Raw genomic sequence first — 24,851 nt, 5'->3', positions numbered from 1 at the left:
CCAAAGGGGGGAGCGCCGGTAGAAAAGAAAAAGTGATGACTCACCAAACTTCCCAAAATCCCCCTCCCTCCCCCTTACTGGTTTACGGGAAGTGGAATGCTGTTTTTTTTTTTTTCCTCCAGTCTCAGACGTTCATCTTCTTGACAAGCTACAGGGTCAGGCCCTGGGTTAATGTTTGTCTGTGGGATTGTTTTATCCCTCTCCGTGGGGGCCAAACGGGTTTAATTATGTGAGGCGGACATTTGAAAGTTTGTTAGCAGTGTGGGGGAGGGCATGAATAGATGGAGTACTCACTTGTGAAACAGATAAGCCTTTGTTCTGCATCATAACCAGATCTTTTATACCAGTCATTTCAGTGGTGAGGCTGGGATTTGCCAACTTCCAAATTAATTCTCTGTTAATCTGAAAGGGATTAGAGGATCAATTCAAATGAGCCGCTTAGTTTTATGTTTCCTAAAGAGATTTTAATATACACTGTTTTAAGCCACTTGAAGAATTTCATAAGCTGTTTATTTTTTGGCCTGTGTACTATTGAAAGATATTCCAGGAGCCCTAAGGGCACAAACAAGCTACTGACAAAGTAGTTAAATGTGGCTTTTATGGCATTTAACCTACATGTAAGTAGTTTGTATGCTGTGTGCCAGATTGGGACACAATACAAGAAACACCTCAGCAATGTAATGTAATCCAAAGTAGACCTGTGTGCAGTTTATAATGTTCATATAGTATGTGACCAAATAATGTCAACTCAAGGTCCCCTTTCTAGCTTTGTGAACCTCAGCTCATGGTCTTCTTCAGCAAATGAAACTGGCCCAGGTGATGTAGCCCGAGTGTGGAGTGTCAGTCACGTGATAACAAGTGGTTGCATAAATATCTTGATCTTGCTCTGGCCATCCACTTACTCCCAATGACCTTTGACCTCTGTACATTTAAGCAGCTGAGCAGCCGTTTCATGTGATGTCATAATGATGTCAGGGTGGGTCTTGGCTTTATGTTGAACCAGCAGATTTTAAGGTGTTCAGTAGTCTGTTTTTTATTCAGTAACATCATTTATTTAATATAACTTTTTATTTTCATAATGTCACTTTTCATGACCATGCGTCGTCTCCACCCTCTCACCTTTCAGCCAATCAGTCTCCTGCCTCTTAAGCACTAGATTTAGCCAGTACAAGTTAGCTCTTGCCTCTTGCAGCAACAATGTCAAAGTCAACTAACTAGCTCCTACAAAGACACATAAAATAATCTTTTCCTTTTGGCCTAACAAGGCTGTACATGCTAGCTATCTAGCTGCCAAACTAGCTGGGCGGGGTTGTGAGCTTAAATTATTACTCAAGTCAAGAGAGTCTAAAGATGTTCCTCAGAGAAGGACAGACAACTCTCAAGAACAAAAAGAAACAGACGTTCTCTGTGGTCACACCACTAACACTTCACTTTGATGCTGAGTAAACCCAGCCTCGCTAGTTCGCTAGCTTGGTAATTGGCATGTGTAACCTTGTTTACGGTATCAAATAAAATCATTAGGAAAAGTGAAAAGGAGGGAAAATGCACATTTAAATTGAAAACCAGCTTGTTAAAAAGGGAAATCAAGAGTTTTAATCATTTAATAATGAACACTTGTATAACCAGAAACTGATGATACACATTAATAATTTAGCAGAACTTAGCAGTCAATGCAATAAAAAAACAATTTCGATTCCTTTATGCATAGAAAAAAAAGGTTTTGTATTACAAACTGGAATAAATCTTTGACTTTTATACTAAACTTTTGAACTTCTCACAAGTCCAGGATTATTAGGAAAGTCACCCACAGATAACAGTAACAGAGGTGTAACTGAGAGTGGGAGTGATCTCATCTGGCTTTCTGTGGTTAGGGAGAGCAGTGCTGCAGGCCCTGTGCTGGGGGGACTTCTGGCTGACCCTACAGAGTTGAAAGGTCATGGGAGTTATCGCTTCAACAAGGCTCTAATCCTATATGACAACTCCCTTTTCAAACACCTTTTAAACTGAACCTCTATTCACTCTCCTGTAATTATCTCCAAACCACAGGTGCTATCACTTCATCTTTGTGTATATATCCCTTTGTAGCAGCAGTGTGTGACAGCTACATACCTTTTAATGTGTGTTGACCTTGTGATAGCCATCGCTACTTCAGAGAGGCTTTGAATTTTGGCTCAAAGTCCGACTCAGCTTTTCCATCACCGGCTGGGTTTTTGCTAAACAGAGATCAGAGACAAAGACAAGCTCAACGTAGCTTTACGCTGGATGATGGATTCTTAAGAAATGAGACAACATGTGGTGTCAGCAGCTTTCACTCTTACAGGTCATCAGCTCATTGTGTCTCATGGCGTGTCAGTCAGCAGAGCAGCCCTTCCATCACTGCTGAGGAGCCGAGGGGACAGTTAGTTTACCTGTGTCCAGATCAGTCACTATAGGGGGATGTCTGAATGCATCAGTCTCAGTTAGACAGTCCACACTAGCTTTATGCTGACAGTGCTAAAGACAGATGGGGGAGCAACAAGTGGGCAACCAGCAGATTGCATGCATGCATATAATCATATAGACAGTAAGAAGGCAGTTATTCTAAATACAAAATAAATAAAACATATAGTGCAGAGTATGTTTGCCTAAACCATGCAAACACAGTAAGAAAATATAAATGCAAATGTGTGCACTCAGTTTTATTTTTCTGCTTTGTAACACTGTGAAATATATTCAGCCCTAAATACATCTTTCATTTTCATTTTAACTTTGTCTGTAATTGGAATATTGAATTTTAATTTGATTTGATGTGCATTATGTGCAGCCAGTGAAATGAAATGCAATTCAATTTAACATTCTCTAATTTATGCAGATGCTTCCTGTGGGTGCCTGTGTGTGTGTGTGTGTGTGTGTGTGTGTGTGTGTGTGTGTGTGTGTGTGTGGGCCTAATGTGCTGCTTGCGTGTCTGACTGGATGCACTCTGATGTGGATGAGGAAGGACAAAAGAAGGAGGGAGGGAGGGAGGGAGGGAAGGAGATGAGCCTCCCCCTGCCCGAGTCTCTCCTCTCTTGGCAGAGTTGAGGTTAACAGTAGAATTACAGTCAGGACAGATGCAGGCGTGTTGATTGCGGTGGACAGGTCCAGTAAACAGTGCCTGTGTGCTGCTGAGTCAGGTGGAGTGTCACTCTGGGTGAAGGGCCGTGGCTTCACTCAGGCCACACTTGTTGACAACCCACTCTCTGCCCTCAAAGCCCAGCTGTGTAATTTAGGCTGTTAGGGAAGGGCATCAATTAAGCTGGGCTGACTGCAGAAGACTGAGCGAGGGACTAAAGGGCGAAGATTGTTTGGGTGTGTTTGAGAGTACGCGGACCAGAAGAATAGGGAAGTTGTGCAAGGTTGAAGGTGTGGTTGACTTTTTTGGCATGTGTTGACAACTCATTAGACTCTAGTATCACACCCAGCAAACGGTCAAGAACGGTGGCGTCTGGTGGCTATTAAAGATTAGGTTCACATTCTTTCACGTGTCTGAAACACTTGCATGTGCAAATCTGCACTGAAAGACTTTCTGATTACTGTGAGCATTCCTAATGTCATACTGGCTATAAAGAAATACTTTCCTAACATGATTCCAAAACTAAAGACTCTGAGGTTTTTCTCATTCAGACTGATAACACAGAAGGAGGACTGTGGATTTTGCATTAGAAACAGATTTTTCAGGGCCAGTAGGGAGAGAAGGAACAAAAGCAGGGACCCAATACTCTTTCCACATACAAATGGGCATGTAGGTTTTGTTTTAAGACGGGACTTGAAATTGTGTAGACCTATATCTTTAACCCTACACAGTACTCACATCCACAGATCAACACACAGGCAGAGAAACCTTACAGTTACGACTCCATTAGCCTTCACTCATTTTCTGCAATTTTGACACTGATGGCTCAATTTACTGGGATAACAGGCCCTCTAGCAGGTCCATTCTTGTTAACCACACACCCTGTCAGCGTCAATCCGGTCAGCCACCACCAGTAAGACCACGCCACCGAGTCCTGTTACACATGCAGCAGGAGACAATATTCTGGTTATGGGTGTGTGGACTGTATCTGAAAAGGCAAACAGGGTGGAGGAAAGCTATACCTGGCTTGTGTCCACGAGGTGGAGCGTACTGCACGTTCCGCTATTGTTGCAGTTGATCGTGGGTGTATGAGGTGTGTTTGCTGGTTTGTGAACATGTGCGAGGAGGAGCAGGCTTAAGCACTATGCCACAAACCTGTTATTAGGTCTCCACGCTAATTATTGCATTCATGACCACTAAATAATACCATATTCAAACTGCTTTAAGCCACACTTAAAGAGGTGATATTTGCAGATATTATATACTGATGACAGCAATATGATCTGCTTCTGTTATATGGCAATAAAAAAAACAAACACATATTAGCAGGCCTAATACAGTATAAACAACTGGTGTATAATAAATGAGTAAAGCAGAAGTTCTTCCAGTGGAAAATGCAAGTTTATTTCACAATATAGACCCTCAATTTGGAGAAGGAATCCAGCTTTTAACAATCCATAGCTATTTGTAAATGTAATACTTCATACCTAATTATTCTAAATAACCTTTCTGTGTTTAAATAAATGATGTTTCATTACAGTAAATAGCATTGTCATATCATTTATTTTCAACCATGCTATCTCTATGGATGGATTGTTATGACATTTTGTACAGACACCAGAATTAATCCCACTGACTTTTGTTCTTACTTCTTGTGCCGGCAGAAGTTTGACACTTTTTTGTGGCTTATTTGTAAAATATGATGACACCTATTATGTATATTGGCTCAAAATTTGGTACAGACATTCATGGTACCCAGAGGATTAATTCTACTGACTTTGTTGATCCCTTCACTTTTTCCTGTAGCTCCACCACAAGGTTCACATTTGTGGCTTTGAGTGAAAGGTCTCAACTATTCCCATAAGATTTGATACAGACATTGATGTACCCTGCAAGATGAACAAATTTAAATGTGTCCAATACTTTGGTTTATGACTAAATACCTGCAAAACTATTTTCATCAGCCTCAGTTGTACCTTGTGTTTAGTACCAAATATTAGCATGCTAACACACTCAACTAAGACAGATAGGAAAACATTTTCGTCATGTTAGCTTTGTCATTGTCAACATGTGAGCATGCTGATCGCAGATACATCATACAACTGGATCGGGCAGTGCTGCTCAGCAGTAATCCTCAAAGACCACTGTTATAAAAGAGATGTCTGTAAAACTGACAGGACTCCTCAAACAAGGTCAGTTATGACTCTTTATCTTATGAATTTTTGATCCATGGAGGTTTAATATTCGTAAAACTTTTCTCGAGTTGAGAAAAGCAAAATCCATGATGTCATCACAATGTAAAGTCTATGGGCCAAAGGGGAATGTGCGATCAGGACCACCAGGAGAAACACTACTGCGCATATTCAGTGGGCTGCATAAGCTAGAAAAATTTGGGTGAATGTGTCAGGCGAGCAATTTGCATTGGACTGAATAGGCTATTATAGGATACTATCCATCTAGTTTTTATTATATATCTATTATGCTGAGATTAGCATTTAAAAAGCAAAACTATAGCTAGTGAAATAGCTACAACCAATATGTGTTCATGCATTAAAGGTTCAGTTTGCAACATTTATGAGGCTGTATCGGCAGAAATGGAATATAATATTCATAGGTATGTTTTCATTAGTGTGTAATCACCTGAATATAAGAATCATTACGTTACTTTAAATGGTCTTCTTCTACGGAGCCCACCATGTTGAACCACCATGTTTCCACAGTAGCCCTTTATGGACAAACCAAACTCTGGCTCTAGTTTTACGAGTTTACGACCAGTGTAGTTTCTCTTACACACTTCAAAGCCCGTTATCATTTCCAGGTCGTCAGTTACTGATGTGAGTGGTGTTCAGTTAGTTTTTGGTGTTCAGTCTGAAACTTCACCACTAGGTGCCACTAAATCCTTCACATTGGTCCTTAAATGTGTCCTAAGTGATTTTGTAATCTATGTAAGAAATCTAACCTTGACTTTTTGATAGTCATATAAATGTTTTAATTTAATTTGTCAACTGTCTATCTCATCATATTGTGTGTAGCAGGCACAGCGCTTGTTGCTTCTGGGCAGGTCGACCCTCTCTACATACTGTCTGTGAGCCCATGTCAGAGAGATATCCAAGTAATTGCATCCTCCAGAGCTCCAATGTCTCCTAGAATACAACTTACACAATATTTTTATTTTTAGATACACAAGTCTCATGTCAAAACTGTGTCAAAACAACAGAAATGAAACTACAACTGCAATCTGTTGGTTTTCGTGAAGTTTAAGATGAAAACCTTTAAGGAGTTGGTATTATCTGACATGAGCTAATATTTATTGTGGACCTGGAGACAAATGAACCAACGAGTCTCACGTTGCCTAGAGGAATAGTGCACCTGATTCACTGAAGGGGATTGGCCCTAATCACAAGGACACATGGAGGGACTCTCCCTGTGAAGAGGCACTCGTTACCAGACCACTCTGACTCACTTGCGCTGGCCATGTGCTGCCTGTTTGTGTGTGCAAGGGAGGGAGATAGGGAGGGTGAGGCATCGAAACAGAAAGCGGGACATGGAGAGAGGGAGAGAGAGAAAGAGAGAGAGAGAGAGGGCGTATCAAAAACACAAACAAGGAGTAAATCAAAACTTAATTGTGCAGTGAAAGTAAAAGCAAACAGAGCACACCTGTTTTGCAGATAACAATGATGGATTGTGTTGGGGGTGCCTGCTCCCACATCACAGCTGATCCCTCCTCCTCCTCCTCTTCCTCCTGGGCTTCTGGTTTGATGTTTCAGTGGGTCAAGCCTGAAAAGAACAGAGAAGGGTTTGACTGCTGCAGTTTCTGCTGCTGCTGCCATGAGTCATGTTAAGATTTAGATCAATAAGTATGAGGGTCACTCAGTGCCTGTTACATAACATGAGTAGAACTTTGCTGTTCTTAAGTGTCACAGACAATCACTGAGTCACCAAGAGGAGCCATACTAACTGGCTGTATATTCTGCTGGAGAAATGTGTTCAACACGTGCTATAATAATTCAACTGGGATTTCAGAACTAGTTTTTAGAGGCAGACACCCTTTCTATGGGTCAACAACCTGTGTGTACTCACATGCCTGTATTTCAAAATGGACACTCCCTGGCAGGTCCTAGAGGTGAGGTTATTATTGACTGCTTGCCCTTAATAAAGGCTGTGGTTCCAGAGCGAGGGAGGAGGCAGGGCCGTGAATCTCACTTTTTCCCTCCTCTGGTTTACATGTCTTGACAGCACGTACCCATATGGGTGACCTCATGTCTAGAAAGGGGCTTTCTGATCAGACTCCCGGGTGTTTGTCACCTACAACTACACGCCCTCTTCTTTTATTCATGTCCTGTCCATCTCTGTTCCGTGGTTTTGTTGTTTTCCTTTTGCTGTAACACCTGGGAAAGCTGCAGGGGAAAATAAACCACTGCCAGCTTTCCAACACATTCCAGCTCCAAATGCCTGGGCACAGCCGCACATTGTTGGCATTCTTTCATTTAAAGGTGCAGTATTTCTTTGTCTCTCCACACCACAGCATTCATTTGAATGCAGGCATGTGGGGACCTTTTGAGGCATTAGGTTTTTACAGTTGGTTGGTGAACTTTATTGTTGAACTGTGACCTGAAAATTAGGACATAGAGGACAAAAGTACTTCCCCTTTCAGACATGTTTTGAGGCATATGAAAATGCTCTGCTTGGTAGAATAATTTCTGTCTGATATGGTTTTTCAATTTGGAATTCAAAAAGGTCCCGAAAACTCAACTTCTTACTAGAAGTGATTCTACATTAACACACTATTTTCTGCCAAAGTTATAACACTTTTAGTTGTTTCACATTTTCTGCATTTCTGCTTTTCTCTGTGCTCTCTATGTCACGTAGGGTCTTGTGCTCCAGGATTCAAGATTTGAATTCAACATTTCAGTTCAATTTGACTAAATTCTTGGGCCTAAATATTGCCTAAAAATATGAAATATGATTTTTTGATTGTTATTTAGTCCTATTTAATGTCAACATAAGACAAACAACATAAACCTTGATCAAGTTGAAGTATTGGATCATGATTGACTTCCAAACTAGTTTTGATGTAATAAAATGATGCTCGTATGCACATTTTAAACTGAGGTTTAGTAACTTCCCTCCTCCAACAGCTGAATGTGAAAACAACCTAAAAACTGCACAGATGTCATTCTGCACAGTGAAGCTTAAACACCAAAGTGAACAATAAGCAAAAAACATATCTGAGTGAAGTATTTTGTAAAAAAAATATTTCTAAAAATGTGTATCTACTAGTCAGAATAATTTCACAAAACTACAAGTGTAAGATGCAGCAGATAGTTTGCACTTTGCACTCAAAGAATTTCAAAAATAAGGAAGTATCCTCATTTTTTTTCCAAACAAGAAAACCACAAGCTTCAAAAAAAGGAATAATTACTCAATCTTAGCTGCCGGCCCTCCCACCTCCACCCTTCTAGTTCCCCCAAGAGGGATGCAAGTGCGTCAGTGTGGGGTTGGAAAAGAGGAGAAGTAAAGCCTTTTGACTTTCAGGAAGGAAACACATCTGGGGAATAAGGAAAGAGAGAACGGGTGAAAAGAGGAATTAGTGTGGAGGAAGAGGAGCTGTCCAAAAATAGTCAGCCCCCGCTCGAGCCAGAGCCCCTGTACCACACCTCCTTCCACTCAAGCATTAGTCAGCCCTGACCTATCCCTCAGCGGGTGACTAACTTCTCTGCTGAGCCCCGATCCGAGTCATGAACCTCACTTCCTCCCAGGTGTCTTAATTCAGTTCGGGGTTACACAACTTGAGAGCCCCTGTCTGGGCTCTTATAGGACTGGACATGCCAATTTAACCTCATCTGGGTGGTGGTATCAGAACAAGAGAGACATGTACAAACAGTTGAATGTAATAAAAAAAAAAACATAATCAAAGTCCAACCATCATTAACTAGAGAGCGATAACAGGAGTTAGTGTAGGTGAGTTATGACTTGGGGAGGAGAGCGGGTAAACATGTGCATTCCTCTGGCAGAAAACCATCTAGAAAAACAGGAACTCTGGCCAGACAAATATGGTAAAGCCAGATGTAAGAGGGTGTTGTGACCAGACTGGTTTTGAATGGGAAGGACCGGAAGACTAGCAGATATTTCATCTCATGCAGGTGTTCAATGAGCACACTGGACTGTGGTTCACAGTCACTAGTTTGGTTTGCCAAAGCAAACAGGAAGCAGTGGGCAGTGTTTTTGTGATTGGTTGTTATAGTTTGATTTGTGACTGTGACAGGAAAGAGACGTGTGGACTGGGAGATATGCAGATTACAGAGAAAAGGGACTACGTGTGTGACAGCATGTTAATAATATGAAAGAGAGGCCTTCTGACAGAAACCTGCTAAGGTTTTTCAAACCTGTGAATCACAAAACAGTGTGAACTGGTCAGTGTGAGGCCATTTGATAATGCTCAAGACAATCTGGGTCCAAGAAAAAAGACTAACTGGATCATTATATCACAGAGGGTGTCACATATTAAATTACAAAATGCCAATTGTACACTAAAGAGTTGATCTGTTTCAACATTTTGGCCACTCAGACAACATGTCTTATTAGAAAGATTTTACAAAACACCTGTCATGGGCAGTGTAGCTTACACTGGGGCAGCCAGTGGCGCATCAACACGTTTTCTGTAGCTGTTTGTTAACTAGAGCCATCCAGTGGTGCTTTAAGGAACTTTGAATACAGTTAAAAGAAAACAACAAGGTCCTCAGTAGAGGTATTGGTCACCATTCTCTGCTTCCTTACATAAAAAACAACACAAAATGAACAGCAGCATATAACTTTTCCTTTATTCTACTTAGGTGAGAAGGTGGCAAATACTTTGTGGGAAATAATCAGTTATTAATCAAAACACAAAACACATTTCTCCCTTTAAAATATAGGCACTAGTTTTGGTATATTTCCATTTTCCATTTCCATTTTTCCATTTGTCTTGTCTTAGGTAAAAACTGGTCCCTGCTGGTGCTTTGGTTGGTATTTGTGGTGTACTAGTCTCATTTGAAAATGTTGTTGTTACCTCTGATTATGTTGTGGCATTCCTTTTTAATGTTTGGGAGATTTTTGTGTTTGTCTGTAACTTATTGTTATTTCTGTCTATCTAGCAAGGTTGTGGAATAACAGATTACATGTAACTAAGTTATGTAATCAGGATACAAAATAAAGGTTACTGTAATCCATTACAGTTACAGAAAAAAGACATAATCAGATTACGTTTTTAGTAACTGTTATTTAGTAGGATTACAAATTTAAAATACATCAGTTTTTCTTTAAACATACACTGAGCATGGGACACACGTTTAATGCTACAAATCTTGGTTTCCAGATTTTCTTTTCCAAGGTTACAATGTTCTGTTGTTTTATAGAATACACTTTAATAAATACTTCTTATTGTGTTTTTTTTTATCTTGTCTTTTGTATATTTGGTGTCGGGGCAATCCAAAAGCAATGGAAAGTAATCAAGTTACGTTACTTTACCATTATGATACCTGGATTAGGTTATTGACCACATTTTTTAATAGGCAATTAGTAATTGTATCGGATTACATTTCTAAAGTAATCCCCTCAACCCTGCTTTATAGATATTTTTTATAAATAAATAATAAATGTATCAAATTCAATGTTAGTCGCCAACATTTAGCCAGAGAGCTTAAAAGACCAAATATATATAATTATTATTATTATAAGTATTATTATTAGGTGTTGTTGTTATGATTATTAGTTGTAGTATCATTATTAACGACGACCAGACAAGCTGACCCGCAACATAATCCGTTACCATGGGAACGTTCTTAATACGGAAGCTCGCTTGGATAACAGGAGCTGAAACGCAAAAAAAGGGGGGGAGGAGGTGGTAGGAGCAGCGGGAGGCCATGGCTGGACGGTGACTGACGTGGAGAGTGTCAGCACTGAGGGACAAACTTCAGGGGAGAAAAAGTCTTGAGAGAGAAATCGATCGTGTGTGAGTGAGCTGCAGTTAGTTAGCCCGGACGCAGCACAATGAGTCTGGATAAAGCACAGCTGTGTGATTCTCTGTTAACCTGGGTAAGTTTGACTTTAGCCCGGGTTCCTAGCCGGGCTAACACAGCCGGGCTAACAGGTGACAGCAGGTGTCGGCGAAGTTAGAGAGGGGTAAAAAAAACATCCTTTAGTAAGTGAATGGAGGCCTAGCGCGGTCGATAAATGCGCGTCTTTGTTGACTACAAGTCTGTTAACGTGGAGCAGCTCGCAGGTATCAAAGTTGTGTGTGGGGAAGCTAGCTTGTCGCTAGCTAGCCAAGCTAACCAGCTAGCTAGGTAAACACACTGGAAGTTTTCCCCTGGTGGTCTTTTCTACCTTGTTGTCAAGCTGACTGCGGTGTCAGCAAAACGGTGGCTGCCAGAGAAACGCAAACCCAAGTAGCTGAGTGTAAGCTGAGAGAGAGAGAGAGAGAGAGAGAGAGAGAGAGAGAGAGAGAGAGAGAGAGAGAGAGTAACAACATAGTGACTTCTCAAGTCCCAGGGAAAATCCACCTGTTTGGCTCTTTTCCATACGGGGGCCAGTGTAGGACTAAACTAAGAAACCAGCTCATATTAACAGCTTGCTAAGTAGAGCTGTAATCCTCTATAAGAACTGCTTAAGATTTGTCATTTATGTAGTGTTTGCAAAGACTGAAAGGTTTATTTAGCCGCATTACTTGTCAGTGGTTTGGTAATATTCAGCCCACTATAATATGTTTTCCTGCAAGTAGCTTTTTAGTGACATTAAAGCTGATTATAGACATTAATAGGTTAAAGACCTATGAGTCTGGTTCAGTTTAGTGTAGAAGTTAAACAAAATCTGTCTGTGCATCAAATGTTAAAGCTTTTTTAAAGGTCAGTGACTAATTCTTGATGTCTTTATTCTCAGTTACAGACATTTCAGGTGCCGTCATGCAACAGCAAGCAAGACCTAACAAGCGGCGTGGCCATTGCACATGTGCTGCACAGAATGTAAGGGTACACATCTGCACAAGTATTTAGTGGTTATTGTGTTGCTTCGAGTTTGTAAGTGCACAGTTCGTGAGATTTGCTTATCTGTGTGATTTTGCACTAAATGGCCCTTTGAATTGCACATGGCCGTTATCTATGCAAAAGTTTAAACCATGTAAAGAATGATCTGGATTTGTGAGGTCAACTCAGAAACGTGGGTGTGATGTGACTATTCGGTCCAGGCCTGATGACCTTTTGTAGCTTGTGGTGGTGGGATATTTGTGTTCAGGCCCCCACAGGTAAATAGACAACAACAGTTTTTCAATCAAAGCAAAGGCTTATTTTTAAGGTCACTTAGAACCCAATTCTGCTTCTTGAACCATTTCATGACTTGAACGAACTGTTCTACTCAAATGTCATTGTGCTTAGCAGAAGAGAAGCTCAGGGCCTCGTTGCCCTGTGGCCTCCTGTGATTCTTGATGTCCAGAGATGTGTCGTCCTCGTTGTCACTCGAGTTCTCTTGTGCTCTCATTAACAGAGACCCCTCTTGGTTTAATGAGACATGGCTCGGCAGGATCAAGGAGGAGAGCGGGGCCAACTGGCGCCTCAAGGTAATTTGTGAAATGGCAGGATATGACAGAATACCCCATGGCAACCTAGAATGACCAAGATGTCTGGGTTGTTTTTTTACTTCTTTTTCCCTGATTAAAATGAGCATCGAGAATTTATCTCTGGTTTCTTTTTTGTTCTTTCAGGTCAGCAACTTGAAAAAGATTCTTAAGAGCATGCTGGAGTATTATCACGATGTAAGATCTTTATTATTATTATTATTATTATTATTAAGATTGTTTTTTACTAACTTTGCCACTTCCAGTACACTTTTACATTTGCTCGAAGCTGAATCTTAATGTCTTCTTTCCATGAACAGGTGCTCGGTCACCCGGTATCAGATGAGCACCTGCCAGACGTGAACCTCATAGGAGAGATGGGCGATGTCACTGAACTGGGCAAGCTGGTACAGCTCGTATTGGGCTGTGCTGTCAGTTGTGAGAAGAAACAAGGTAAACTGTGCTTGAAAAGAAAAGAAATGCAGCCATCTGTGAAAATAACACACAGGATTAACTCAAAGTCGAATCACATGTTCTGTCAGTCAGTGCATGATCATCTCAAGTTGATAAGATGACCTTGTGCTTTTCCCCTCACACTAAAGACCATTTTACAGATTACAAGATTACAAGAAGAAAAACTGATCATTTGGCATTTAGACATTAGCTGTACGAGTCTTGGTAGACTCAAACAAACAAATGTTGGTAGATGCAGTGCTGGTCTGGTTTTAGGAGAGTATTTGTGTTCATCTGCATTTGGCTGTGTCGTCTTTCCCTAAACACAGAGCAAATCCAGCAGATAATGACACTTGAGGAATCCGTCCAGCACGTTGTGATGACAGCCATTCAGGAGGTGAGTGAGCCTCTTCGCTTATCCTCCTGGTTCTCTCTACTTTGCATTAATCCCAGCTCTTAGTCATGGTTAATTCGCAATCAAAGAAATCCGGATAAGCATAAGACTGAACAGAGTCCCAGAAACCCTACTCTGAGATATTTCAAGAATATGTTTTTGTGTCTTATTGGCACCCATTGGATGGGAAAAATGTTGAATGTGGGAAAACAAAAACCTGTTCCAGGATTTACCAAAGTTATTGAGAAAAAATACCTGCTTTTGGGCACAGGTTCTTTTTTCTTTCCCAGAATTTAAGCCTTTCATTAACTTTCTTATGACTGCTTTGTATTAGCTCTTATCAAAGGAGCCTTCATCTGAACCGGGAAGCCCAGAGACCTATGGGGACTTTGACTACCAGGTGAAACCCGCCACACTTTTATTCTGCTTTTGTGTTATTCGCTCAGCAGATCTGTTACATCTTCCTTTTGTCTTTCATTAAAGTTTACTCCCTCCTACTGTGACTAGAATTACATCTTCCTCTGTCTCCATTGGTTCTGTGTTTGCAGTCCAGGAAGTATTATTTTCTAAGTGAGGAGGCAGACGAGAAAGAGGACCTGAACCAGCGCTGTCGAGACCTGGAACATCAGGTTGGTACACCAAATGAGGCCTACATCTTACTTCACAAACATTTCTCAAGACCTTAAAGTTTGAATCTTTAAGATTGTAGTCCTGGTTGATTTGGTTACACATGTGGTAATTGGTGGTAACATCAAGTGCATTTTCTTACTACAGGACCCAGAATTCTCCTTTAACAGAGAGACAATATTGAGCAACTGGTGTATTTGTTTACAGTGCAGCCAAACAAACTCTCATAGGTGAAAGATTGCAAGAGTGGTTTTCCACACAACACAACAGCAGGTCACAGGACAGTTGGTTAACTTGCTGAGAAGTTGTAGGTGTGCAATTTCTGTTAGTCTTGTTTTGTAGACTCATCTTTTGTAGATGAACGACGGCGCCAACCACAGTGAAAAACTAAATCGCGTTTCCTGTAATTGTTTCACAATAAAATCCACCCCAATATTTCACAAGTTGGAATTCTTCTTAATGTGAAGCAGCAACAGTAAGAAACGTAAGCAGTGAGTTTGTTATCGTTGAGATAACATTACAAACAGTATCTCTCTGTATTACATGCTGAATTGTTTCCTGTGAATCCCTTGAGTGTAGGTAGGCAGTTTCAATTTAGCGCAAATGGCTGACTCCGCCACTAGCAACTATAAAGAGAGGTAATTACAGAATGTAAATTGAATTGCTTTTGCTTTAAAACTGCTGACTATGAATGGTATCAAAAATAGATTTGATTTTGAAGATGGCATTTTGGGGCCTGGGTTCATTTTATCTTGCAGTTACACAAGGCACACTATTTTGTTGTTTTGGAGTAATATAAAACCATTTCACACGTTATGTACTTGACTTTCAGATACTTTGAGGCCAAGTTTTGCTGTAGTGTGATTGTAGCATGTTGTTGAATGTGTGCGCCTGCTGCTTTTGTGCCCTGGCCCTTATTGATTAGCCTGCCTGAGACTTTGTTTGTGTTCCCATCGCTTGTTTTTGCACCACTGACTGAGAGGAGACTAATTTAGTATTTTTTAAAGATACATTCTAGTCAATAGTTACATAACATCAAGATAAAACTGACACATTGCCTTGGGATGGAGCAGTAGCCAACAATAATTTGTGCTGCTCTCAGCCCACCTGTTTGTTTACTTACTTAGCCCACGCGTTAGGGATTAGTCATTTGTGTTGTTTTGAAAGCTATTTACTGTTCCTGGTCTTGTGCTAAAGCATGCAATCTGTCCTTAAAGTTCAGTGTAGGGTTTTGCTGTATTCAAACTGGAAAGATGTCCAGCAGGTAAGTATACACTCCCCCCCTTTTTTTAAAAAAAATACTGGAATGGCAGCTTGTCTAACTATAACTTGACTCAAACATTTTTTAGCATATTCTTGCAACTCTAAACTGCAGTTAGTCCCACCAACTTCATCGGCCTGAAGTTACATTCTCCCCCCCCCTGTACTAAAACTGTATAACCAATAGCAATAATGGTCCTCAACGAGTTTTGCACATTAATCTATTTATATCAAGGTTTTGACCCTGAGGCTAAAGCTAACAATTTCACTATTGTGAAAGTTCCTTCTGCCTGTGACCATTGCACATCAGATGACTAACTATCGACGACTGAGCATGTGAAATGAGAGCAAAGCATGTGTTCGAGGTCCTGTAAGCATGAAAAGTGGTGAGTTTGTCGCTGTGCATCTGTGTTTTACTCATTCGAATAGGTCGTGTTCCGCTACTGTGGCTTTCTCATGTTTATTGTCAGAAAGATGTAAGTTGTTCTTGATAAGTTATTCTTTAAATCAGCGTTGAGGACTCTTCTGATGCATCTTCTATCTCTTCTACTTTTCCCTTCCTTTTGTAGATTTGTCACTTTGTGCATCTTCATCACTTCTGTCTCAGCACTCCATTACCTAATCCCCCAGTCTTTTTACAGTGTTTGTTCTTTCTTCCTCTCTCTTCCCCCACAGTTGTCGGTGGCTCTGGAGGAGAAGTCGTCCCTACAGGCAGAGACTTGCTCCCTGAAGGAGAAGCTGAGTCGCTTCGACTCTCTGGACAACTCAACCACTGCCATCACTGGCAAGAAGCTGCTGCTGCTGCAGAGTCAGATGGAACAGCTTCAAGAGGAGAACTACAGGTACAGGCAGTACACACACAGAGTTAGAGTTGCTGAGGAAAACAGTCAGCCCTTTACATAAGACATTTACATAATATGCTTAACTTTCAATAAAATGGTGGTGGAGATATTCTGAAAATTCACTATTCATAAGTCTTATTTATTTATTAATATATATATATATATATATATATATATATATATATATATATATATATACAATATTAGTTAACATTATGTACACATGCAAATCCAGTGCTATTGTTCAGTTGACTTTGTCGAGTCCTCTCAGTCAACTCAGTTACACAAACCACTGCTCTTGTATTATGTATATCTCAGACTGGAGAACAGCAGAGATGACATGCGCGTGCGGGGAGAGATACTGGAGCATGAGGTGACCGAGCTGCAGCAACGTAACGAGGAGCTGACCAGCCTGGCGCAGGAGGCCCAGGCCCTCAAAGATGAAATGGACATTCTCAGGTGAGACCAGCGGTTGCATAGAATTTATTGTTATTGTGTAGTGCAGGCCTTCTCACAAATCACAAATCAAATGGATACTGAGGGTTTCTTTTGTAGCTTTCTAACAGAGCATTTAAGATTGCTTTTTTTTTAATGCAGTTAATTCAGAATTAACAGTGCCTTATATGCCAAAACTTTCCCTATGTTAACAATGTGAAACATATTGTTAATATTGACTGACTATAATTGTTGAGCCAATAATTGGTCAACTTCTGGAATTTTTGTGAATAAGACAACTAAATGCCTATTATTATAAAACTTCAGTCTACCAGTCCTTTATTGACAAAGTCTGTTGATATTCTCCATTTTTGTTACTATCAGCAAAACCCCCAAAAAGACCATAACCAATAATGAATTGATCCTTCTAGCATTGTCTGTGTAGCCTACTGTAGCATATTCCTCTGTGTTCTTTTATTACATAAACTTGGGCACTGTAGTTTATATTGATATCATATTGGTATCATAAATACTCACTAGCACTAACAAATGCACTATTTCCTTGTGTTTGAGAACATTTGCTGGATACTACAGTACCAGATAGAGATAAAAGACTGAACCCATTTTTTAAAGATTTACATTTTTAGTAGAAACAAATGGTCTTGGAGCTGAGAGACACAGACGGGGAAGTTGAAGAGTATTGAGAGACAAACACACACATTGTTGGTTTATTTATTTTTATTTTCAAGGGGACAATATCAAAAATGTAGAATATCACAAGCCTTTTCCTTTTAAGCAGTAGTTGTTCTATTATCAATTTACACTCGCAGAAACAACACCCACACTGCCCACACACAGACGTCCATTCAGCTCCTCTCTGACATCTGTGTTGATAATATGAATTTCATGCATTGACACTGGTTTGCGTCAGAGTTGTTGGAGTTTCAGTAGTTAAGTACATATCCACACGGATGTATTGTGTAAAAGTCGTATTCCTGTCCTGTGGTACTCAACGCCTCCCACACTGTCCTCTCCTCCCCCTCAGGCACTCGTCTGACCGGGTGAACCAACTTGAAGCCCTGGTGGAGACGTACAAGAGGAAGCTGGAGGATCTGGGAGACCTGCGCAGACAGGTGCGCCTCCTGGAGGAGCGCAACACCGTGTACATGCAGCGCACCTGTGAGCTGGAAGAGGAGCTCCGCAGGGCCAACTCTGTCCGTAATCAGCTGGACACCTATAAGAGACAGGCAAGCTCTGGGTTGAAAGGAGGGACGGAGAGTGATACTTGTTCCTGTGTTGACATCTAAGTGATGTTAAACACAGTCTGGCTGGTGCACGTGTTTGGAAAACCTTGCACCTTTTATAAAGAGCTCTTGCCAATGTAGACTGTTGCTATGCTCCCTGACTTGCAGGCACATGAGCTTCACACCAAGCACTCGGCAGAGGCCATGAAAGCTGAGAAATGGCAGTTTGAGTACAAGAACCTTCACGACAAGTATGACGCACTGCTGAAGGAGAAAGAAGTGAGTTGGTGAACATTGTCAGGAAAAAACAGTTGGATTTTGTTGGGTAAAGAATGAGTACCTGCCACTTACAAAAGTGCTTTTATTGTTTTATCAGTGTGGAGCATCTGTCTCATATCATGGTCACACACTAAAACTATTAGACAAGATGCACAAGACAAGACAAGATCGTACTATTCTTCAGTGGACTCCCACGTTCCGTGTCAGTTCTGACACCTTCCGCAATCTGACAGGAGTGATTAATGTCCTCGGTTACTTGTGGGAGTGATTAGGAAATACATACTGTACCGACATGAAGTGTGCATTTACCAAGGAACTCATCACCACGTGGGGTTTAAGGGTTAAGTCCATTTCCATGTGTATACCACAGCTGGTCTATAAAAATGGAGCATTACTGTTTTTGATAATCATCATTTGGCATTTTAGTCTTTTATATTATTACAGTCACTAATAGACATAGAGAGAGGTTATGTGGTATTCACCTTAACAGATAGGCTGTGTGGCCGATCCTTTTTGTTTTAGTTTGAATTTTGCTGGATTCAATTTATAGATGCAATTGGTACCCTCATAATTCTTTAAACATGCAAACAACAGTGTGAATTGAAGCTAAAGCCTGTGTCACATTGTGCTTTGTTCTGTAGCGTCTGATCTCAGAAAGAGACACGCTTCGGGAGACAAACGATGAGCTCAGGTGTGCACAAGTCCAACAGAGGTGTCTCAGTGGAGCTGGTGAGTTGTAATTGCAATAAATTTAGAAACAAATAAGTAAACTACATTTTTCTTTTAGCTTGCTGTTACTACGCAGCATTTACTGTTTATGCACCACCGTTCACAGTGTTGGAGCTGAGTGTGTTGGTGGCTGACCATTAATTAACTGGCACAGATATACGCATGTAAAATGTTCTTTGAATGTGTAATTTCTTTTTTTTTTTCTCAGATTAACAGACAAATAAGCAAATCGGGCTGTTTACCAGTTACCAGCTGACTCTTAATCTCTCTCTCTCTCTCTCCCTCTCTCTCTGCAGGAGGCTTGTGTGACAGTACTGTCACAGTGGGAAACCTCGCTGCAGAGATCATGCCCACTGAGCTCAAGTATGTCTATTGTGTCGTATCTGTGTCTGAGCCACGTTGTGGGGGTTAATGTGTACGTTTCAACCAAATTTGAGCGTAACGGATGAGATTTTCCTTCTAAACCTGGAACAGACAGGCATTGGTGTCACTATCAGTATCCCACTTGTGCCCTATATTCATCTTCTGTAGTGTGAGGCGCAATTGACTCCAGAAATAGCGACACATGTCAGTGCTGCACATTTGGCCGGGGCGTTGTCAGATAGAAGTACTCAGCCAGCTTGTCAGACATTTTATGACTCTGCTGACCCATTTCAGCTGCCCTCCACTTCTATCTTTTCCCTCCTTCTCCTATTTCCCCCTCTCTTCTCATTGTTCCTTTCCTTCAACAGGGAGACAGTGGTGCGTCTACAGAGTGAAAACAAGATGTTGTGTGTCCAAGAGGAGACCTACAGGCAGAAACTAGTGGAGGTGCAGGCTGAGCTGGAGGACGCTCAGCGCAGCAAGAACGTCCTGGAAACTCAGAACAGGTAGGGGACTTGTGTGTGTATATTTAACACTAAATAATCAATCAATCAGTAAACCTTTATTTATATAGAATACTTCATACAGTTTAGTGCAGTTCAAAGTGCTTCACAGACAATTGACAAGACCATAATAGGACTGAATGGAGTAAAAATTAAATACGGTGGATTTAAAAATAAAACGCAATGATAAATAAGAAGTTTGACTTAAGTGTTAAGTAATAAGTCCCTTCTAGGCCACCATATTGTGTGTTCCTGGACATTAAGCTGGTTGTTGGCTGATGGTAGGAGTGATATCTGCCTAAATGTCAACTCACCCTCTGGACTGTGTGCTCAACTGAGCTGTGTGGGCTGGACTGGAGGACAGACAGGAGAAAGCCAGATTGTCCCTTGACTGTGTGTGTGTATGTGTGTGTTTACATGCCTGTGGGCATGTGGACATGTGGGTGGACTGTGTGTGTGTTTGTGTTTGTGTTTGTGTGTGTGTGTCCATGCAACACCAGGCCCAGGGTGTGGGAAGCATCCTCAGCAACAGTAACAGGAGGAGAGGAGTGGAGTGAGCATGCTCAGTAGAGCAAAGCAGTGAATGGCCAGGCAGCACACTTGGTGGAATGGATGAACACTCCCTGCAGCAGATGTACACAGATCCACATTATATTTTGAAAACATCTTCCACCCACAGTATCAACTAAATGACCTTATGTTTCATCTTTACCATCTGCCTCCCTTTCTATGTTACTCTCTCCCACAATGTTCCTTAAATCATTTTCTCTTGTTGCGTTTCTTGTATCTATTTTCGCTCTTTCTGTTCCTAACCTTTCTTCTTGTCCCTTTCCCTTTTCTTTGTCCATTTTCCCAGATTAAACCAGCAGCAGATCTCAGAGCTGCGTTCTCAGGTGGAGGAGCTCCAGAAAGCGCTCCAGGAGCAAGACAGCAAGACTGAGGATGTGAGTGGATGAACCTTCTTCCTTCTCCTCCTCGCATTTGTGTCACTTAATTGCCCTCATCACAAACCAGAATTGACAGAATATTGAGTGTGTGAAATCCTTTTCTCCCCATGAAACTTATAAGCTAAGTGAAATCAAGTGATAAACCTATCATTTTTGTAACAATGTTGTTGTTTTATATGACAATTGTGTGAAATTTGAACGACAGACATGAGTGTCAAACATTCTTAGAAGTGATGAAGTCAAAATAAGTTTTCATAATGGAAGCAGTAATGTTTCTGGTAGCACTCCCTTTGTGTAAAAGCAAGATGTTTGCATGGCACACTGAGTATATTGAAAAGGCTGTTGAGAACTGCAGTGTTTGTTCTCCTACTTTTGATACATGTTGTGTGGAAATTTAACCCATGTTTGCTGTGGTGATTTACTGTTAACGCCTGCCCATCTCTGTCTGCCTCCCTCTGCCTGCCCCCAACGATCAACTCTGCCAAAATCAGGCCATCGTAAGTACGGCCCACCCTCTGTCCAACTGGCCCATGATTTAACTCTTTGACAGCTTGACTTTCACAGCTCATACTGTGTGTTTGTGTGTGCCATTTAGAAAGCTTTGTGTGTTAGTTTTGAGTTTAATTCCTTTTTTTTCTTCTTTAAAGTCCTCCTTACTGAAGAAAAAGCTTGAGGAGCATTTGTGAGTACAGATGCTGCTTCTAACAGATTATTTATCCCTGTGGGTTCCAAACAAAAGTGAATTCACACACTGTGTGCTAATTTCAGGGAGAAGCTCCACGAAGCTCATTCAGATCTCCAAAAGAAAAGAGAGGTCATTGATGACCTCGAGCCCAAAGTGGACAGCAACAGTAAGTCATTTCTCGCTCGATCTTTAAGCACCTGCCAGTGTCCGCTCTTTCTTCTCTTCTTAACACTTTATTTTTCTCCCTCTCAGTGGCAAAGAAGATAGACGAACTCCAGGAGATCCTGCGGAAGAAGGATGAGGACATGAAGCAGATGGAGGAGCGATATAAACGTTACGTGGAGAAGGCGAGAACGGTCAGTGCACCTAAAGGGAACATGTTGTCCTCATCATATATGGCTTTAAGATAAAAAAAATATGAGGGTTAATTTTTACTCGGGAAATCCACTGATTTTACATTTCAAAGTTGTCTGCGAGAGTATGTGAAAAAAGTCTGACTGAACTGTCGGCAGACATATTGTGGGTAATGTGGGCCCATCGTGGATGTAATAAAATCAGCTAAATCAGTGGAGTACTCTATTAAGAAATGTCCTTTGTGTGTGTGTGCAGGTGATTAAAACCCTGGATCCCAAGCAGCCAGTGGCTGCGACTCCTGACATTCAGGCACTGAAGAACCAGCTGACAGAGAAGGAGAGAAAAATCCAGCACCTGGAGGTTTGAACCTTTGACATAAAGAGGCAAATCCGGTCACTGTAGTTTTTTTTTAAGTCTCACTAATGCATGATTGTCTGTTCCTGTTGCGCAGCATGACTATGAGAAGAGCCGAGCCAGACATGACCAGGAGGAGAAACTCATCATTACTGCATGGCACAACATGGTAAGTGGGTGTAGAAATACATAAAACATGTAGAAGGCCCTTTTATTTTTTTTCATGTGAGGAAAAACTTCATCTAAGTGAGTTGCTCTGTAGTTGAAAACCACAAGAAGGCAGATGTTGATGTTTTAAGACCACATGGGTCCTCACTCTGCACATCCGCTTGTTATTACACCCACACCTGATTCCTCACTCTTTCTTTTCTCTTTCTCAGGGGATGGCGTTTCATCAGAAGGTGTCCGGCGAGCGGCTGGGTCCCTCTAACCAGGCCATGTCCTTCCTCGCCCAGCAGAGGCAGTCCACCAACGCCAAGAGGGGCCTGATGCGACACCATCCGAGATAAAGATGTGCAGACAGGAGAACAAACATTCTGAAAGGAAGCGTAGAGAAGATGAGGTGATCTACAGTAGACTTCATCTGAACTCCTTGTACCTTGTTTGCCTTTATGCCTTCAGTGCACCTCAGAGAGTATTCCTCATGCTGCTACTGCCCCCTGCTGGCTCGTTATGGTACGAGAATGTTTATTTTCTCTGAGGAGCCCCAAGAGGAGAGACACACTGCTGTGTTAACCCACAGAAACAGAAATGAATGGAGTAGGAGTTGTAGGACCTGGAAAGAGGTTGTCTCACCTTTTAAGGTGACTTTTATTTCCTCTGTAGCCTCTTGGACTCTTGGTCCTTTTTCTTTAAGGTCTGTTTTAAACCTTTTTTTTTATTTTTTATGTTATACAAATGGATGTAATGTGAAATAGTTTTGTCAAGGTTACGGTTAGATGAGCTATTAGGGGTATTGCAATTACTATTGAATTACTACTGGAAGTGCTTAAGAAGCCCTGAAGCTACACAGGCTGTAGACTGAAAACCAATTATCACATTCAGCTGTTAGTACATGTCCTTAGTTTGGATCATTTGTTTTGAATTTTCTCATAGATTTGATTTTTGTCTTCTTGATTATGTGTTTTGAGATGAGTTTGCGTTTAGTTTTAATTTGAAAGTCCTCAAAAAGACGTAAAGATCGTGAGGGTGTGTTAATGGCTTTAGTCTCTTTTTTTCCCTCTCTGTGTTCCCTCGAATCATGTTCTCTGAACTCTAATATTCATAATAAGTAAAATAGTTAGACTTTCAAAGGATACACCAAAGCACTTTCATAGAAGGGTTGGTTTGTTTAGTGCCTCTCAGAATACTAAAAATACTCCCTCTGTGGATAAGACTGACGTTTTAGATATTCAGGGTCAACCCCTTTGCTCTGTCTCATTTGACACAAATACATTTTACATAAAGTATACGTCACACTGCAGGCTGATTCTGGTGATCATGTGACTTTCGTGAATGATTTTTATGAACAATGTTCTCATTCGTTGCCTACAAATTCAGTTATTACTGGAAGATTTTTTTTCTTCCTCTTCTTCTTCTTCTTCCCAAAAATTTAAACAGGGTGTTGGTTGTGAGTAGGACCTAATTGCACTTAACCACTTTAGGCTCTAAAACTGATGTGAATATTGATAATTGAAGGCCTCCTAGTTTATCACAAAAAAACCAATATATACAGTGAGTACATAATGATAAAAACACTACAAATGACTCAGCTAATGGCTGTTTACCGCTGCTTGACCTTTACATTTTAACTGAACTGGAAGGATATGCATTCATCAATACGCTGGAATTCTTCTGTTGACAGGAAGTCAGAGGCAGACATAAAGGTTGAGCCCGTAATAGACACTACGTCTGCCTTTACTCACTACTGGTTAATTTTCCTTTCCAACAGATGTCGTCATTTTCGTGTGTCCCATATCAGAGCTGCTGTTTTGTGACTTGTACTTGGTCCCTGTGAGTGTTTGTGCTATGGTCCACGCAGACCAGAATCTGCTGTTGTGTGCACACATTTTTCTACCGATGTTTCATTATTTGAGTTTATATTTATGGTGTATGATGATAATGTCTTTGCTACACATTTGCATGGCTTGAAGGGGTTAACTTTTAGGTGTTTGTTTGTATCATATTAATGGTCTAGTAGATTATAGCATAGTGTACTTCACACAGGGATCTGAGGCAAGTCAAAGATTTGTAGTCCTGTCTGTTCTACTTTTGCACTACAAATAAATGGGATCTTAAGATAAGAGATGGTGGTCTGGTGTCCTCTTTACCAATACATTTAAAGTAAACTTAACAGTGCGTAATGACAAAACCATTTATAAACACTTAGCCAGAAGGATGTGAGAAAGAATACTGTCCCAGGTTTTATCACCTTGGTCCATCTCGTGGGTACACTTTAATTCTGTCATGATCTAAAGGCCAAACTGATTAGTCAGACTTCTCACATCCTTTGTGCAACAGCCCAGGCAGTTGAGTGAAATGGTGAAAGCATTGTTTATCTGTCACACCACTTCTGTGTCTCAAGAGAATTATAAACCGGCGTATATAAATCTAACTAGCCAACAATGAATCACTACATGCTGTTTCACTAAACAGCATGTACCTTCAAAATGGCATGTTACAGTGCAAAGTGTTTTTGATTTTACAAATTTCAGTATAGAGCTTTA

General features: G+C 40.9%; 1 protein-coding gene and 1 long non-coding RNA gene across 2 annotated transcripts; one reads left to right on the top strand and one right to left on the bottom strand.

Moving 5' to 3' along the window:
- Positions 1 to 4,470: 4,470 nt before the first annotated feature.
- LOC127356478 (uncharacterized) lies at positions 4,471 to 7,405 on the bottom strand. Its single transcript, XR_007881993.1, has 3 exons — positions 7,172 to 7,405; positions 6,749 to 6,868; positions 4,471 to 6,574 (listed from the first exon to the last, which is right to left on the bottom strand). It is a non-coding gene; the product is annotated as an uncharacterized LOC127356478 (long non-coding RNA).
- A 3,553-nt stretch (positions 7,406 to 10,958) lies between these two features.
- hook2 (hook microtubule-tethering protein 2) lies at positions 10,959 to 24,430 on the top strand. The gene is made up of 22 exons (XM_051388176.1): positions 10,959 to 11,164; positions 12,008 to 12,090; positions 12,608 to 12,680; positions 12,825 to 12,875; positions 12,998 to 13,130; positions 13,460 to 13,527; positions 13,859 to 13,924; positions 14,073 to 14,153; positions 16,087 to 16,253; positions 16,572 to 16,712; positions 17,734 to 17,935; positions 18,101 to 18,211; positions 18,853 to 18,940; positions 19,237 to 19,303; positions 19,672 to 19,809; positions 20,663 to 20,750; positions 21,401 to 21,435; positions 21,522 to 21,604; positions 21,691 to 21,794; positions 22,048 to 22,152; positions 22,244 to 22,315; positions 22,527 to 24,430. The coding sequence occupies exons 1-22, from the start codon at positions 11,120 to 11,122 to the stop codon at positions 22,653 to 22,655; spliced, it is 2,130 nt and encodes a 709-aa protein (XP_051244136.1). The 5' UTR covers positions 10,959 to 11,119; the 3' UTR covers positions 22,656 to 24,430.
- The last annotated feature ends 421 nt before the right edge of the window (positions 24,431 to 24,851 follow it).

Source organism: Dicentrarchus labrax, unplaced genomic scaffold (assembly GCF_905237075.1).
Source record: "Dicentrarchus labrax unplaced genomic scaffold, dlabrax2021, whole genome shotgun sequence".
NCBI lineage: Eukaryota > Metazoa > Chordata > Actinopteri > Moronidae > Dicentrarchus > Dicentrarchus labrax.
This window is presented reverse-complemented; position numbering and strand designations above follow the sequence as displayed.

Excerpts from the sequence above, each read along its gene's own strand:
- hook2 (XM_051388176.1), top strand. The coding sequence starts at position 11,120 with ATGAGTCTGGATAAAGCACAGCTGTGTGATTCTCTGTTAACCTGG. Across the intron at positions 13,925-14,072 it reads ATGGGGACTTTGACTACCAG|TCCAGGAAGTATTATTTTCT; the intron begins GTGAAACCCGCC and ends CTGTGTTTGCAG. Across the intron at positions 16,254-16,571 it reads CTTCAAGAGGAGAACTACAG|ACTGGAGAACAGCAGAGATG; the intron begins GTACAGGCAGTA and ends TGTATATCTCAG.